The following is a 17033-nucleotide window of genomic DNA, read 5'->3' as shown; positions in this document are numbered from 1 at the left end:
TAGTCATAACAACAAAAGTGCAATACGAGGGAAGGAGGGAGAAGAGACAAATCATAGGACGACTTGGATTTTGAATTATGCGTTTTACCAGATTTTGGTAAAAATTGGCCAACTCTGATGTCTGAAATTATCATGCGCAGGATTTAAATAAATATTATCAAGAATTTGCAAAATATTCCAGAATTGGAAATATTTCACGACATGTCTGCTCTACAATGTGAGTGTATTCCATAAAATCTATGCCCCTGTCATTCTCTACAAGAGGGCAAACTTGTCCACAGCATGACATTGATGCGATGCCTCATGATTTCCGTATTCTTTTCATTTGGAGACCCACGGTGCGGTGTGACCCCGAGCCGCGAACTGTCAAACGAATGCAACGTAACCCGATTGTTGCCTGGGGTCGAATTTTTGAGACTAATTCCATGCATGAAACACAGGCACAGTAGCTATTCCAAAGATTATGATAACAATGCGCGTGCCTTATTTCCCACACGTCAAACAATACGTGGACAGATCAGATAAAAGTCAATTTACTAGCCTGGATGATTTAATTATGTGAGGATGGGTGCAACTTCTATCTTCTCTGGTATTTCTGCTGCACAGAGCAGAGCGCTATCTTTTCGCAGTGCTTTTTTATGATTAAATGCTGGGTGGGTGCATTCATTTATAGCTCAGTGGGTAGTGTGTGTGACGAGATGCCACTAGTGTAACGCGGAAGTTCGTTGAAAGTTGTCGTGCATTTCGTGTACAGTAGACCTTCCACAACATTCGGTGTTCAAGTTCCTTTTTCCCCCGGGAATTGTAAGTGCGGAAACATTAGGACAACAAACTACATGCACGCTCTTCGCGGGGTAAGGATTTATTGTACCCTACCGCCATCTACGTGTTAATCTAAATCGTCATTGAGTTGATGCGTTGACACATGTGAAGTTGGATAGTCTACTGTTCATGCAATTCATTCATATTGAACATAACAATGGCAGCGCTGTAGTGGAGGCAATACGCAGGTATATGAAGTATATCCACTTTTTCCAAGTGGGAATTGCAAATTTGCTACCAATTTTTTATCCACGCTGATGCATATCAAAGTAGCCTAGTGTAGTGGCAGTATACACCGTAGCAATTATGTAGGCTAGTATAATAGTGAAATCATGCACAAAGATTACTACACAATCGCAAAGTACGTGAAGTATGTTCGCAGGGGCGCAGCACACATAGCCTAGTTATAACCGAATACAATCTTTCAGACAGGGGTGAAAGTGCAATTAATTTATTCCCGGTACGGGACTTCCTATTTCCACTCGCAACATATTGCCAGCCTCCAAACAAACAGTGGTGAATGGAAACATACATCTATTACACAAAACACCAGCAACTGTAATGAAGTGGCAATTGTATTTATGCTAGAATGTATGCGCCCACCGCTGTCCGCGCGACTCTCGTGTGCCGTCCACTCTTCTCTGCGTTGGCAAAATGTTAGTGAGCTCGTAGAACAGCAACGCATTTTGGAGAGTAGGCTGCTCACATATTCATGCCTCTGACCGGTACTGGTACGGCGTAACCCCTCTATTTATTTTGGCTGGACACGGTACTGGACCGCATTACTTTCACCCCTCTTTCAGGCAGCAAGAGCGCGCAGCCGCTTGGAGCAGCTCACAGAATAACGACATAGGTAGCGGGCCATTTCCTGGTTGCAATTGATTTAATTGTGTTCAGTTAATGTGACAAAATTAGCAAGTATAGTGTACAGCATGGATGAGCAACTTTGATAGGGGTGGAAGCCACACAAAAACGGACCGCATCAAGAGGGGCCGCAGTGGCTCGTGGGTCTGCTTACCTTCATCCATATTCCTTAAATTTTAGAACGGGAAATATAGCAAAAGTGCACATAGAACAGATCTACCACTCCTTAGACCAGCTTTTGATGAGAATGACAGATCTATAACACATATTTCTATGTGAATTTGATGGGTCACCCAAAACATTACGTATTGCAGCTTTAATAGAAAATGACTGAAGAATTCTACTTGAGTAAAAGTAAAAATGTACTTAAGTACAGTGATGGAAAAGGTACTAAACTGTCATACTTAAGTAAAAGTCAATGCTATAGGCCTACATCAAATTCCTTATAGAGCAAAAAAACGTGTCAATACATTGCCCCTTGATCACCAGCGTATGTTGTAAAAGCGTTACATGGTCACAGCCCATATTTTTAAAATTTAAACTTTATTTAACTAATCAAGTCAGTTCAGGACAAATTCTTATTTACAATGATGGCATACCGGGGAACAGTTGGTTAACAGTGGGTTAACAGTGGGTTAACAGTGGGTTAACAGTGGGTTAACAGTGGGTTAACAGTGGGTTAACTGCCTTGTTCAGAAGCAGAACAACAGATTTCTATTTTGTCAGCTCGGGGATTCGATTCAGCAACCTTTCGGTTACTGGCCCAACGCTCTAACCACTAAGCTACCTGCCGCCCCATAGTAATGGATAATGCAGAAAATACATGATAGTTCAGGGGCCTTACTTTAACAACGTTAACCATTTTCACTGTAGTGTCTAAAACGTCTTCAAATCAAATCAAATCAAATGTTATTTGTCACATACACATGGTTAGCAGATGTTAATGCGAGTGTAGCGAAATGCTTGTGCTTCTAGTTCCGACAATGCAGTAATAACCAACAAGTAATCTAACTAACAATTCCAAAACTACTGTCTTATACACAGTGTAAGGGGATAAAGAATATGTACATGAAGATATATGAATGAGTGATGGTACAGAGCAGCATAGGCAAGATACAGTAGATGGTATCGAGTACGGTATATACATATGAGATGAGTATGTAAACAAAGTGGCATAGTTAAAGTGGCTAGTGATACATGTATTACATAAGGATGCAGTAGATGATATAGAGTACAGTATATACATATGCATATGAGATGAATAATGTCGGGTATGTAACATTATATTAGGTAGCATTGTTTAAAGTGGCTAGTGATACATGTATTACATAAGGATGCAGTAGATGATATAGAGTACAGTATATACGTATGCATATGAGATGAATAATGTCGGGTATGTAACATTATATTAGGTAGCATTGTTTAAAGTGGCTAGTGATATATTTACATCATCTTGGCAGCAAGAGCCTCTCAGTGGATGCTGCAGTGTACCCAAGTGGCGTCGGGAGCAACTGCTTGCACGCGCGTTACCACTCCACTATGTCTCCCTGTCATGGCTTTTGTGTATTTGACTGCCATGTGGGTATTATTAAAAACTTGAACTTGAAAATGAACTTGAAATACTATTTTCTATTTCTTTCTGTCAGCTGAAGCACCATGGTAACAAAAAGGCAGGCCCTCAGAGCTGTTGTACTTTGTCTGGTGCTTGTTGCTGCTGTCAAACTTCTGCTTTCGGAATACAGGTGAGACATCCTACCATGGGCACAATCCTCATTCAGTGAGGTGTTTGTAGACTTAAATGATATAATATTGTGTTTTTCTTGGCCTCTTGGGTCAGCCGTTCGGTCTGTGTGCTGAGATTATTTCATTAAAACTTTCTCAAGCCTTTATTAGTCTTCAGAAGAAAATAAAAAAAGTTACTGTTTAAATCTGTCTTGTTCCAGAACTGAAAGGAAACAGAAGTTGGCCACCATGGATCCTGGCTCATTTTGGCACCCGGGGCCAAAGGTGAAGGAGGCTGTTACTGTACACAAGTCAGAGGATATAAACTCTTTGTTTAACTTGGCCCAGAAACCAGAGGTTCCAGAGCCTCCAGTAAAAAAAGAAGCAGGCACAGCACCTCTGGAAACCAGCAAAGGCCCTGCAAGAATAGTGCACCTGGATCTGAAAGGTGCTGCACCCAAAGTCAAATACATCAAGCAGGTGAGAAAAGTTCTCTCCTTGAGGTGGATCCCCCCAAAAATGTTATTTGCAGGGCCTCACTCTGGATAAGAGCATCTGCTAAATGACTGGTCTGCTAAATGACTAAAATGTAAATGTATTCTTTATAAGGTGTATCCCTTTCCTGCAGTCAAATGACCGAGTGACCTGATGGGTGGAATGTTGTTCATATCATTTAATAATTAATAAACATAAAAGATTCAGTGTATCTATGTCAAACGGCTTTGTTTTATTTCAGTGTTCTGTGATGTACGTATATAAAGTGTCAAATTTGGTTGCAAACTCCCAACGTAATACATTTCAACTCTATATCTGACATGGTACAGGTGTCTTCTTTTTTGAAGTCCGTAACCATGTGTGTGAGGTGTATTACTTTTGTTTCAAAGTAGAATTGTTTAAGACTACAAAGAAACACTCTGTGTAACCCTGATTTAGCCCACTGCAGTAAAAGGTTTTAAGATGTATATTTTAATGGAGATACTGGCATATGGGTAGTCTTGATTATATAGTATAGCATTAGAATTGAATTGAAAAACATGCAGTATAACAGCTGTATCCACCAGAACCAAAGTCATTGTGACGGTTTCCATTCCAGATCTTCCCGCTCTTCTCCTCTCTGGGTGCTGATGGTGTTCTGCTAGAGTACGAGGACATGTTTCCCTATCATGGAAACCTGACGATTCTCAGGTCACCGTATGCCTACAGGTGTGCACCAGATGGTGATGTCTCAGTCAATTTATGATTGATAGGAAAAAACTAGGGCCTGGAGTTTTCCTTGTCAGATCGCATGTCACAAGAGAAACTCCTGACCCTGATGATATAGAACTAGGATGGACAACTAGGATGGACAATTCATAGAGACCTGTATTACCTTTCTATTGGATTATTGGTGTTCTATTTAAATATGTGTCACAATGATGAACAGTCTGCTGTATATCTCTGTGTTCTCTGTTAAACAGCATGGAAGATATAGAGGAGATAAAGAGCCTAGCCAAACTCAACAAGCTGGAACTGATTCCTTTAGTGCAAGTGTTTGGACACCTCGAGGTAAGTCAGGGATACTGTATCAGTGATGTAGTGGGGGACAAAATAGGTGGTTACGCTGTTCACAGTGAGTAAAGTAATGCTCACTATACTTTCAATGCATCTCGTTGGCTGGCCCTCGCTTCATACTCGTCGCCAAACCCACTGGCTCCAGGTCATCTACAAGACCCTGCTAGGTAAAGTCCCCCCTTATCTCAGCTCGCTGGTCACCATAGCAGCACCCACCTGTAGCACGCGCTCCAGCAGGTATATCTCTCTGGTCACCCACAAAACCAATTCTTCCTTTGGCCGCCTCTCCTTCCAGTTCTCTGCTGCCAATGACTGGAACAAACTACAAAAATCTCTGAAACTGGAAACACTTATCTCCCTCACTAGCTTTAAGCACCAGCTGTCAGAGCAGCTCACAGATTACTGCACCTGTACATAGCCCATCTATAATTTAGCCCAAACAACTACCTCTTCCCCCTACTGTATTTATTTATTTATTTTGCTCCTTTGCACCCCATTATTTCTATCTCTACTTTGCACATTCTTCCACTGCAAATCAACCATTCCAGTGTTTTCTTGCTATATTGTATTTACTTCGCCACCATGGCCTTTTTTTGCCTTTACCTCCCTTATCTCACCTCATTTGCTCACATTGTATATAGACTTATTTTTCTACTGTATTATTGACTGTATGTTTGTTTTACTCCATGTGTAACCCTGTGTTGTATATGTCGAACTGCTTTGCTTTATCTTGGCCAGGTCGCAATTGTAAATGAGAACTTGTTCTCAACTTGCCTACCTGGTTAAATAAAGGTGAAATAAAAAAAATATTAAAAAATTATTTCCACAAAAGGTGGGTAAACGCCCACGCAAAATAAGAAAGTTGCGTAAACAGCATTTACCTGACACTAAATCCTGCACTATTTAAACACTTGCCCCCCAACCCGCCTTCACCAAAACACGTGTAAATATTGGACTATAAATTGTGCCTTCCTGTATTATACTTATGGTAAAATGTTTATTCTACTGAGCCATTTACTTTATGTTCGTATTCTTGTATTTTATTATTTCTTATTGTTGTTGCATTGTCCAGAAAAACCTGCTAGTAAGCATTTCATTGGATGATGTATACTACAGTGCCTTACGAAAGTATTCGGCCCCCTTGAACTTTGCGACCTTTTGCCACATTTCAGGCTTCAAACATAAAGATATAAAACTGTATTTTTTTGTGAAGAATCAACAACAAGTGGGACACAATCATGAAGTGGAACGACATTTATTGGATATTTCAAACTTTTTTAACAAATCAAAAACTGAAAAATTGGGCGTGCAAAATTATTCAGCCCCTTTACTTTCAGTGAGGATCTCTGAATGATCCAATGTTGACCTAAATGACTAATGATGATAAATACAATCCACCTGTGTGTAATCAAGTCTCCGTATAAATGCACCTGCATTGTGATAGTCTCAGAGGTCCGTTAAAAGCACAGAGAGCATCATGAAGAACAAGGAACACACCAGGCAGATCCGAGATACTGTTGTGAAGAAGTTTAAAGCCGGATTTGGATACAAAAAGATTTCCCAAGCTTTAAACATCCCAAGGAGCACTGTGCAAGCGATAATATTGAAATGGAAGGAGTACCAGACCACTGCAAATCTACAAAGACCTGGCCGTCCCTCTAAACTTTCAGCTCATACAAGGAGAAGACTGATCAGAGATGCAGCCAAGAGGCCCATGATCACTGGATGAACTGCAGAGATCTACAGCTGAGGTGGGAGACTCTGTCCATAGGACAACAATCAGTCATATATTGCACAAATCTGGCCTTTATGGAAGAGTGGCAAGAAGAAAGCCATTTCTTAAAGATATCCATAAAAAGTGTTGTTTAAAGTTTGCCACAAGCCACCTGGGAGACACACCAAACATGTGGAAGAAGGTGCTCTGGTCAGATGAAACCAAAATTGAACTTTTTGGCAACAATGCAAAACGTTATGTTTGGCGTAAAAGCAACACAGCTCATCACCCTGAACACACCATCCCCACTGTCAAGCATGGTGGTGGCAGCATCATGGTTTGGGCCTTCTTTACTTCAGCAGGGACAGGGAAGATGGTTAAAATTGATGGGAAGATGGATGGAGCCAAATACAGGACCATTCTGGAAGAAAACCTGATTGAGTCTGCAAAAGACCTGAGACTGGGATGGAGATTTGTCTTCCAACAAGACAATGATCCAAAACATAAAGCAAAATCTACAATGGAATGGTTCAAAAATAAACATATCCAGGTGTTAGAATGACCAAGTCAAAATCCAGACCTGAATCCAATCGAGAATCTGTGGAAAGAACTGAAAACTGCTGTTCACAAATGCTCTCCATCCAACCTCACTGAGCTCGAGCTGTTTTGCAAGGAGGAATGGGAAAAAATTTCAGTCTCTCGATGTGCAAAACTGATAGAGACATACCCCAAGCGACTTACAGCTGTAATCGCAGCAAAGGGTGGCGCTACAAAGTATTAACTTAAGGGGGCTGAATAATTTTGCACGGCCAATTTTTCAGTTTTTGATTTGTTAAAAAAGTTTTTAAATATCCAATAAATGTCGTTCCACTTCATGATTGTGTCCCACTTGTTGTTGATTCTTCACAAAAAAATACAGTTTTATATCTTTATGTTTGAAGCCTGAAATGTGGCAAAAGGTCGCAAAGTTCAAGGGGGCCGAATACTTTCGCAAGGCACTGTATGTGTATCCCGTACATACGACTAATAAAACTTAAACTAGAAACACTACACAGCTGGTCTGTTTGCATTATACTCATGTTGGTTCCTCAGTCTCTCCTGAGGCTATCATGACCTTAAATAAGCGGATCACTTGTTTCATATTCTAACCATACCAGAAAAGCAAGAATAACTATACATTCCTTGGAATGCTCATTTTCAGTCATGACTGCACTAAGTGAGACCAGAGCCATGCTAGATATCTATCTAAATATATGGCTCTGAGTGATACTATTCCATTGTATTGTGTAATGAAATTGAACCACTGTTGCCTGTGGGGTAAAAACTATGCCACAAATCTCCTCTTTAATCTGTCCTCCTCTTATTTCCTCTTGATAGTTTGTGTTGAAGCATGAGAGGTATTTCCACCTGAGGGAGGTGAGGGCTTTCCCTAACAGTCTGAACCCCCACCATCCTGGCTCTGTGGCTCTGGTCAAGGACATGGTCTCCCAGGTCATGGACTGTCATCCTGATGCACGCTGGTTCCACATGGGGGCTGATGAGGTTTGTGGGTGGGTGTGTGCGTGTGTGCATGATTTTGTGTGTGTGTGTACGCCGTGTGTTTGTATGTGTATGAACTAGAACACTACTAATGTATGTAATTGTATCAGTCTGTAGGACTTTCGGTTCAGCAGGATATTGAGATATGCAAATAAAGTGCATGTAGATTGTTATCATACCAATGAGATAGGCCTACATTTTTCATACCCCCTGGTTTGTATAGTTCCATTCATAATACAGTGTGTGTGTGTGTGTGTCTCTCCATGTTCCTCAGGTGAGGGGTCTGGGAGAGAGCCAGGACTCTAAAAACTGGTTACATAGCAATAAGGGGGATGTTGGGAAAATGTTCCTGAACCATGCAGTGTCATTGGCCCGTTTCATCACAGAGAGAAGGTCAGGGGTCAGAGTGATTCTGTGGGATGACATGTTGAGGAAGATCAGCCCTGCCACTATTAAAGGTGTGATGATGAGATCTCCTAGCAGTCCTATTGTACTGTGGATTGATTAAATGAATGTATGTTTTTCTAATTAGAACTGACTGACTTCAGGACACACAAGTGCTTCTATGTTATATCTTTATTTTAAAACTTTATACCATGTTTATTACAATGAATTATGCGATGTGCATTACAATGGAAATTGTTAAACCCCACTAAGTGTCTGACTAGTTGCTCTATAGCTGATTGTTCATCTGTTCATACCCCTAGAGTCAGGCCTGCAAGATCTTGCTTCCCCAACAATATGGAACTATTTGAAGAAAATGGATACAGATGGTATTGGTATGTTTATGTTTTCAGCCATTAATACTTTTTTTGTAATAATATATTTTTTATTCAAAAATTCCACCCCAGATACAAACATACACATACGAACAACAATTTACGGACGCGCACAAACATTGACTAGAGTTAATCTGCCCAGATTCACATGCTCACACCCCAATCCCTAGTGCCTGCATCATTGTTGTCTCACATGGCCTTAAATTGTACCAATTTGTTTTTTTCGGTCGTCCATGCTATTTAAATAATAAATCATGAGATTTTCCATTGTGTTAATGATGGCGCATTGATTGATTCCCAAGTTTTTAGTACATGTTTTTCAAGATGAGTGATGAGAGAATTGTCCAGCCCATTGTATCTCACTACACCCCCATATACCATATGTCTTGAGATATGCAAGCAGACGGGTTAAAAGTAAGTTGACATTGTAATACTTATAACATGCCAACTTTCTAGCTCCACCAATAACCTTTGGACTGTATAGCATTCCCAGAAAGCATTGATTATTGAGTCATATTTAGTTTTACACTTAAGACATGACTGTCGTTGCGCTGTAGAATTTGTGAATGTTGTCTCTTGTACAGTATAATACATTGTATACATTCATTTATACTGGACTAAGTGTACATTTTCGTGAACTAAATTCGTTAGGTATGCTCCGACATCCCCTCCATCTTGTGCAAACAAATCAAAAAATGAAATGTTATTAGTCACATGTGCCGAATACAACAGGTGTAGTAGACCTTACAGTGAAATGCTTACTTACGAGCCCCTAACCAACAATGCAGTTTCAAAAAATACAGATAAGAAATAAGATAAGAAATAAAAGTAACAAGTAATTAAAGAGCAGCAGTAAAATAACAATAGTGAGACTATATACAGGGGGGTACCGGTACAGAGTCAATGTGCAGGGGCACCGGTTAGTTGAGGTAATATGTACATGTAGGTAGAGTTATTAAAGGGACTATCCATAGATTATAACAGAGAGTAGCAGCGGTGTAAAAGGGGGAGGGACAATGCAAATAGTCTGGTTAACCATTTGATTAGATGTTCAGGAGTCTTATAGCTTGGGGTGTAGAAGCTGTTTAGAAGCCTCTTGGACCTAGACTTGGCACTCCGGTACCGCTTGTCGTGCGGTAGCAGAGAGAACAGTCTATGACTAGGGTGGCTGGAGTCTATGACCATTTTTAGGACCTTCTTCTGACACTGCCTGGTATTGAGGTCCTGGGTGGCAGGAAGCTTGGCCCCAGTGATGTACTGGGCCGTTCGCACTACCCTCAGTAGTGCCTTGCGGTCGGAGGCCGAGCAGTTGCCATACCAGGCAGAGATGCAACCAGTCAGGATGCTCTCGATGGTGCAGCTGTAGAAACTTTTGAGGATCTGAGGACCCATGCCAAATCTTTTCAGTCTCCTGAGGGTGAATAGGTTTTGTCGTGCCCTCTTCATGACTGTCTTGGTGTGCTTGGACCATGTTAGTTTGTTGGTGATGTGGACACCAAGGAACTTGAAGCTCCCGACTTGCTCCACTGCAGCCCCGTCAATGAGAATGGGGGCATGCTCGGTCCTCTTTTTCCTGTAGTCCACAGTCATGTCCTTTGTCTTGATCACGTTAAGGGAGAGGTTGTTGTCCTGGCACCACACGGCCAGTTCTCTGACCTCCTCTCTATAGGCTGTCTCATCGTTGTCGGTCATCAGGCCTACCACTGTTGTGTCATCTGCAAACTTAATGATGGTGTTGGAGTCGTGCCTGGCCGTGCAGTCATGAGTGAACAGGGAGTACAGGAGGGGACAGAGCACGCACCCCTGAGGGGCCCATGTGTTGAGGACGGATGTGTTGTTACCTACCCTTACCACCTGGGGCGGCCCTTCAGGAAGTCAAGGATCCAGTTGCAGAGGGAGGTGTTTAGTCCCAGGGTCCTTAGCTTATTGATGAGTTTTGAGGGCACTATGGTGTTGAACGCTGAGCTGGTGTCAATGAATAGCATTCTCACATAGGTGTTCCTTTTGTTCAGTTGGGAAAGGGCAGTGTGGAGTGCAATAGAGGTTGCATCATCTGTGGATTTGTTATGCAAATTGGAGTGGGTCTAGGGTTTCATGGATAATGGTGTTGATGTGAGCCATGACCAGCCTTTCAAAGCACTTCATGACTACAGACCTGAGTGCTACGGGTCGGTAGTCATTTAGGCAGGTTACCTTAGTGTTCTTGGGCACAGGCACTATGGTGGTCTGCTTAAAACATGTTGGTATTACAAACTCGGCCAGGGAGAGGTTGAAAATGTCAGTGAAGACACCTGCCAGTTGGTCAGCGCATGCTTGCAGTACACATCCTGGTAATCCGTCTGGCCCTGTGGCCTTGTGAATGTTGACATGTTTAAAGGTCTTACTCACATCGGTTGCAGAGAGCGTGATCACACAGTCTTCCGGAACAGCTGGTGCTCTCATGCATGTTTCAGTGTTATTTGCCATGTAGCAGCATAGAAATCATTTAGCTCGCCTGGTAGGCTTGTGTGACTGGGCAGCTCTCGGCTGTGCTTCCCTTTGTAGTCTGTAATGGTTTGCAAGCCCTGTCACATCCGACGAGCTTCAGAGCCGGTGTAGTACGATTCGATCTTAGTCCTCTCTAGGTAGATAGTGTGGTCTACAGCGTATCACAAGATACTCTACCTCAGGCGAGCAATAGCTCGAGACTTCCTTAAATATTGTTCACCAGCTGTTATTTACAAAAATACATAGTCCGCCACCCCTTGTCTTACCAGATGCAGCTGTTCTATCCTGCCTGTACAGCGTATAACCAGCCAACTGTAAGTTGATAGTTTCGTTGTTCAGCCGCGACTCCGTGAAGCATAAGATATTACAGTTTTGAATGTCAGTTCCTTTTAAGTCTTGGTTCCAACAGTTTAAGAGATTGTCAGTTGGATAGGCTCTCTGCAAGGTTTTCTATATCTTACCTATCATATGAACATCCATTTATGACTCAAATAAGATTCCCTCAAGGTTGCTCTGATGTCCAAAATATTTCAAATTGAAATTTTGTGATATGCAACTTTTAAAATGCATATATTTGAAAATATCTACATTGGTCAGTCCAAAATTGCTTTTGAATTCTGTCATGGAAATAAATGTATTTCTTGTTACCAAGTCATTTACAGTTTCTATGCCTTTAGTTTTCTATGTGGACCACTTTATTGGTGAATTGTGAAAAGCTATCCAAGGATTGTTCCATAGGGTTGAATTTTATGGCAGTGATATTGGTTCTTCTAGAATACATTTCATTTTCTTCATATTGTTAAAGTGTTCTTAACTATGAAGTTGTTAATGTTCTTAGCTTTATCCTTTGAAAATAGACACATGAAAATATTCTGGGGATGAGCATGTGCATCTTCAATATGTACCCAGGGTACATACCCATTGTTCCTCTTTAGTGAGTTCAACTATATGTCACGAGTAAAAGCCTTGGGTAGCAAGTTGATACAGTTCCAATTCTGGAAGGTTAAACCACCCTCCGACTGAAAAACATGTCACATTTTTATTTTATGAATTTTATTTGTCCATATAAAGTATGTTATGACCGAGTATACTTTTTAAAGAATGTCTTCGGTGGGGCAAATGTTATTACCGATGACAGAGAATCTAGACCATTGTAAAACTGTTTACAGCTTTTGAATAAGAGAGGGAAAATATGATGTTTACCAATACCCCATTTTATTGTTTTTTATTTTGAACAGGAACATTGATATCTAGATACCATGAGGCCGGTTTCAAGGGTATATGGTTCGCCAGTGCATTTAAAGGGGGCACAGGTATTGACCAGCGATGGACCCCTCTTGACTATCAGCTACAGAACCATCTGTCCTGGATAAAGGTCATGAACTCTATGACCAAATACCCCTCCATAACCCTCCATGGCATCCTGCTAACAGGATGGCAGAGGTAAGACGTTGATTAGGGTTGCAACATTTCTGTTACTTTTGCAAAATTCCAAGGTTTTCCAGAAATCCTGGTTGGAGGGTTCCGGATTTCATGCTTATTCCCTTCTGATTCCAGGAATCGTTCAACAGGGATTTCTGGAAAACCTGGTAATTTGGGGGAAATTACCAGAATTTTGCAACCCTGACACTAATCAACCACAATTGACTCTGATACTGATGTAATGTTCAAAGTGTGTGTACTAAACCAGAGCATGCGGAAGATATACTGTATAAGGCATGATGTTATATAGTTGAACTAGATTAATTGACTCATTACTCACTCCGTTGGCCCATTAAACTAAACCAACAGGATGATCCTGTCTTTTACTGTGTGTCTGTGTTATGAAGTGCTGCACCTAAGTGTTTGAAATATTTTACCCTCCAGGTTTGAGCACCATACCGTGTTGTGTGAACTCCTCCCAGTTGGCATTCCCTCCCTGGCTATGTGTCTACAGAGCTTAAAGCATGGTAAGTGCCAGGGGAACTGTAAAATAGTAACCTTCTCGCAGTCATAAGGACAAAGATTCATCAGGAGGCAGGCAAGTAGAGGTGCAAATTTGTGTTATTTATTCTATTTGCACAGTGCTGTTGATGATGGTGATACATGTACATGTTGATATATTTGCAAATGTCTGACTTCAAAATGTCAGTATTCAAAAAGAAAAAGCCTCCTAACAGGCAAAAACTAGCCTAAGCATAAAGGCACAGGTGGTAGAACCCTGCACGGGCATGAATTTTAAGCCCGAGCCCTACCCATGCCCGTGACGTTCAGGCCCTACCCTACCCAGGCCTGATTGCTTCTGCCATATTTAAGGCCCGGCCTTGCCCGAAACCAGAAATCCGAAATAAACTGTGAATATCCATTGCAACAGCTCCGCTTGGGCTTCTCTGCTCAATGAAGAGACATGAGACAGCAGTTAGCTGTAAGCTACTTTTCATCCCTCTAACACTCTAGGAACATCCTAGGAACATTATTATTTCCTGTGAAATAATCTCCTGGTTTATATTTGATGAGGTTGAAGCACTTCTTACACCTTGTTATGATCTTGGCTCAGCTTGAAAATGATAGTGATCAGTTTAGTTATACCCAAGTCCTGCCTATACCCTAGCTATTGATGAAAAAACAGGCCCTATCCGGCCCTAACCCGATGTATAATGTCGGGTCCAGCCGGGATTGGGTTGGGTAGCAGAGCTCTAACAGGTGGGGTCTGCTAGGCTCAGTTGCAGCCTCCCCAAACAAATCCTCAACCAGAACTCATGAGAACATACCCAAATGGACACTTAAAGGAAGAATCCACTCAAAAACTATATTTTGGAAAATGCATCATATGATTCAAAACGTATCATCATCATGATGATGTGGCAAGTGACACTGCTTCTTGAAAATCCTATATCTTGAAAACTTGACTGCTGACAAAAAAACGTAGGGACTGTATCAACAGTAGAGTAATGAAAGAAATACCAAAAGATAGTTGTTGAGTCGATTTCTTTCTTTAAATACAATAAACCACACCTATCCTGGCACTATGTGAGCGTGGGTGCACTCAACATTTACAAGTCTGAGAAACCAGACATGTGCTCCAAACAAAAGACAATAAAGCAATTGACAGAAAACTAGTGAATATAATGAAATTAACCAAAGCTTCTTACTCAGAAGTGTTGCGCAGTTTGTGAGCTCTCCAAAGAACGTGTCCACTACGGACATGAGATCGGTAAAGTATCACAGTACACCGGTCTTGTAACTAACATTATGCATGCGTCTGTTGGACAGGTGCATTTGATGAAAATGCAAAGATGGAGGCTCACCACATACTGGGCTGCAACATCAAGGTGGAGAAAGATATCTGGTTAGTAGTAGTCTCAGTTAGTAGTAGAACAGTACTATTTAATCAAATGTGAGTCAACTTCAACTGAAATACTGTTTTGTATTATGAGAAAGACCAATTGCAATTTTCTAGAGAAAGGAAAACGTACACCTGAAAGTTGGTGAGGAGGTGGAACTTGGTGATTTCTCTTTTGTGTCAGAGCAAGAGTGTGTGGCTACGTTCCTTTCTTAAGTCAACCTGTACTGTACCATGTCACATATGGTTTACTTGAAATGCCTTGCTTTGTGAACTTAACAAAACATATGTTGTTTGGTAAAGTGCTTGACCTTTCTCTCCTGTTTGTCTGCCTCTGTAGTGAGGGGAGTGGAGCCTTCTCAGGCTCTCAGATCTACCACATGGTGTTTTACATTCACACAAACCTGCAGAAGGAGGTGGATGCCCTCATGAAACACTAGTAAGCATCCATCGCTTCAATTTTTATTTGTGATTCCAGAGTATGAAGAATACAGCTTAAGTAATTAGAAGCAAAGAAGTAATTCAGATGCAAAGAAAATACCATATATTTTTCTGATGACAATTTATTGTCTATTCATCTGATGATTATCTCATACAGCCACATCAAAGGGGGTTTCAGTCGCTACCACAGAAAATATAATTTTGCAAATCCAAGAATTATAGCATTCTTCCAAGGTCGGCTGAAGAAGTAAGTATTGCTTTTTTAAATTCTTTATGGTTAGCCATCACCTTTCTCCTCATCATTAACACCACAGAGACATTATCTGGATGTATGAGAGATATTCTGCCACTTGGAGGACAATGGAATAAAAAGTGCCTCTTCTTCGTTAGTTAAACCCTTGTCTCCTCTTCCAGACTGTTGGATAAGTGGGAGACGTACATAGAGAACTTCCGTATGGAGATGGAGGCTATCTACTTCCCAGACACAGTGGAGGAGTGGATGGAGGAGAATGTCAACGCCAACATGGATCTACTGAGAGAGAACGCCCGGGATGCCGAGCGAATTCTAAAACTGAACGGACAGCCCAAGTCACTGAAGACCTTATAGTGTATATATGTTATAGTGACTGGTCTTGTACAGTCTCCAGACCTGATGCCGTTGGGTTGTAACTTTGCACATAGTACCTGTTGATGGTATGTCTAAAGGAGTTTTTCAAGACCGTGTGACTTGACCAGGAAATACTCTGGACGATAGTTATGCCGGTGCTAGTTGTAGCCTGTAACTAGGGTCCACAATTTGGCTCTCTGGCTACAAGCCATTAACTGTTTGATTGTGCTGAATAGTAACGTGTCAGATGGCTCATATTTACATTGCAAATCATGCTCTTTGAATACAGTATGGTAGCAGAATCTGCACTGAATCTGTTTCTTTGTATGTTTGTTTATTTGTAGAGGGGAGTTCTGATGAGACTGACATTCTGTTATAACACTGTCTGTATTGCATTATCATTATAGGTTTCCTGTATATGTTTTTTCTAGATCCTCCCTGTTGCCACATAATGATGCAACTAAGGGTTTTGCCAGTAACCATGGTATAATATGTTTTTTACTGCTTGGAATTTTAGCATGAGGGCCTTGGATGGTCTATGAGTTATGAGCAGATATAAATTAATTATTATGTGTATGCTTAAGTGTATGCTTGAATATGAAGACTACAGAAAGGAACACTGATCCTGTTATGATCAAATTGCACTGTAAGATTCATGCAGTCTATATTATACTGCAATGTTAACATGCCTTTACATGCCTTTAGAGCGTAGCTCTTTATGTTCTATTGATATGCTGCTGCACAGTCTCAGGTTAAAACAATGTCTGATTGTACAACATTGTTGAACATTGGTCATTACAAATGAACTGTGCAGTCATTACAAATTGAAGATTGTGTATTTTGCACATATTAGTTGATTATGCTTGATTATCAAGTGTTTAACTTGATTATTGTTATTTTATTGTTAATACTTGATATTTTCTTTAAAGAGGATCTCTGACAGTTCCCTGGATGTGTAGGTTATGGTATCATATTTCAAGTTTTGGTCACCTTTGGTTTCCTTTATCATAGCCTAAAAAGTACATTGATTCATAGATTTATATGATTTGATTCTGGTATGTGAATTCTGAGAGCTTAAATAAATGGGGTTCATACGCACATGATTTATTTTCATTTCATCGCTTCGGTAAACGTGGGTACTGTTTAAAAATACCAAGTATCAAATCTGGTTGGTATGAGAGAAGC

General features: G+C 40.9%; 1 protein-coding gene across 3 annotated transcripts; it reads left to right on the top strand.

Moving 5' to 3' along the window:
* The first annotated feature begins 62 nt into the window (after nucleotides 1-62).
* zgc:113333 (beta-N-acetylhexosaminidase) lies at nucleotides 63-16946 on the top strand. 3 transcript variants are annotated; one of them, XM_042319222.1, is made up of 14 exons: nucleotides 63-217; nucleotides 3333-3428; nucleotides 3630-3888; nucleotides 4502-4611; nucleotides 4866-4953; nucleotides 8051-8215; nucleotides 8487-8670; nucleotides 8920-8991; nucleotides 12717-12921; nucleotides 13345-13427; nucleotides 14731-14806; nucleotides 15141-15239; nucleotides 15399-15488; nucleotides 15656-16946. In XM_042319222.1, the coding sequence occupies exons 2-14, from the start codon at nucleotides 3343-3345 to the stop codon at nucleotides 15846-15848; spliced, it is 1710 nt and encodes a 569-aa protein (XP_042175156.1). In that variant the 5' UTR covers nucleotides 63-217; nucleotides 3333-3342; the 3' UTR covers nucleotides 15849-16946. The 3 variants fall into 3 exon arrangements, with proteins under 3 accessions (XP_042175156.1, XP_042175154.1, XP_042175155.1); XM_042319220.1 differs by lacking the exon at nucleotides 63-217 and adding an exon at nucleotides 676-854; XM_042319221.1 differs by lacking the exon at nucleotides 63-217 and adding an exon at nucleotides 873-1010.
* The last annotated feature ends 87 nt before the right edge of the window (nucleotides 16947-17033 follow it).

This window comes from Oncorhynchus tshawytscha, unplaced genomic scaffold (assembly GCF_018296145.1).
Source record: "Oncorhynchus tshawytscha isolate Ot180627B unplaced genomic scaffold, Otsh_v2.0 Un_scaffold_1341_pilon_pilon, whole genome shotgun sequence".
In the NCBI taxonomy this organism is placed as follows: domain Eukaryota; kingdom Metazoa; phylum Chordata; class Actinopteri; order Salmoniformes; family Salmonidae; genus Oncorhynchus; species Oncorhynchus tshawytscha.
Note: the sequence above shows the minus strand (reverse complement) of the source record. Positions and strands in the feature narration are given on the sequence as shown.

Bases quoted from the DNA above. Each gene is read 5' to 3' on its own strand.
- zgc:113333 (XM_042319222.1), top strand. From the start codon at position 3,343: ATGGTAACAAAAAGGCAGGCCCTCAGAGCTGTTGTACTTTGTCTGGTG. The intron at 8,216-8,486 runs GTTTGTGGGTGG...CATGTTCCTCAG, and splicing joins TCCACATGGGGGCTGATGAG to GTGAGGGGTCTGGGAGAGAG. The intron at 14,807-15,140 runs GTTAGTAGTAGT...CTGCCTCTGTAG, and splicing joins AAGGTGGAGAAAGATATCTG to TGAGGGGAGTGGAGCCTTCT.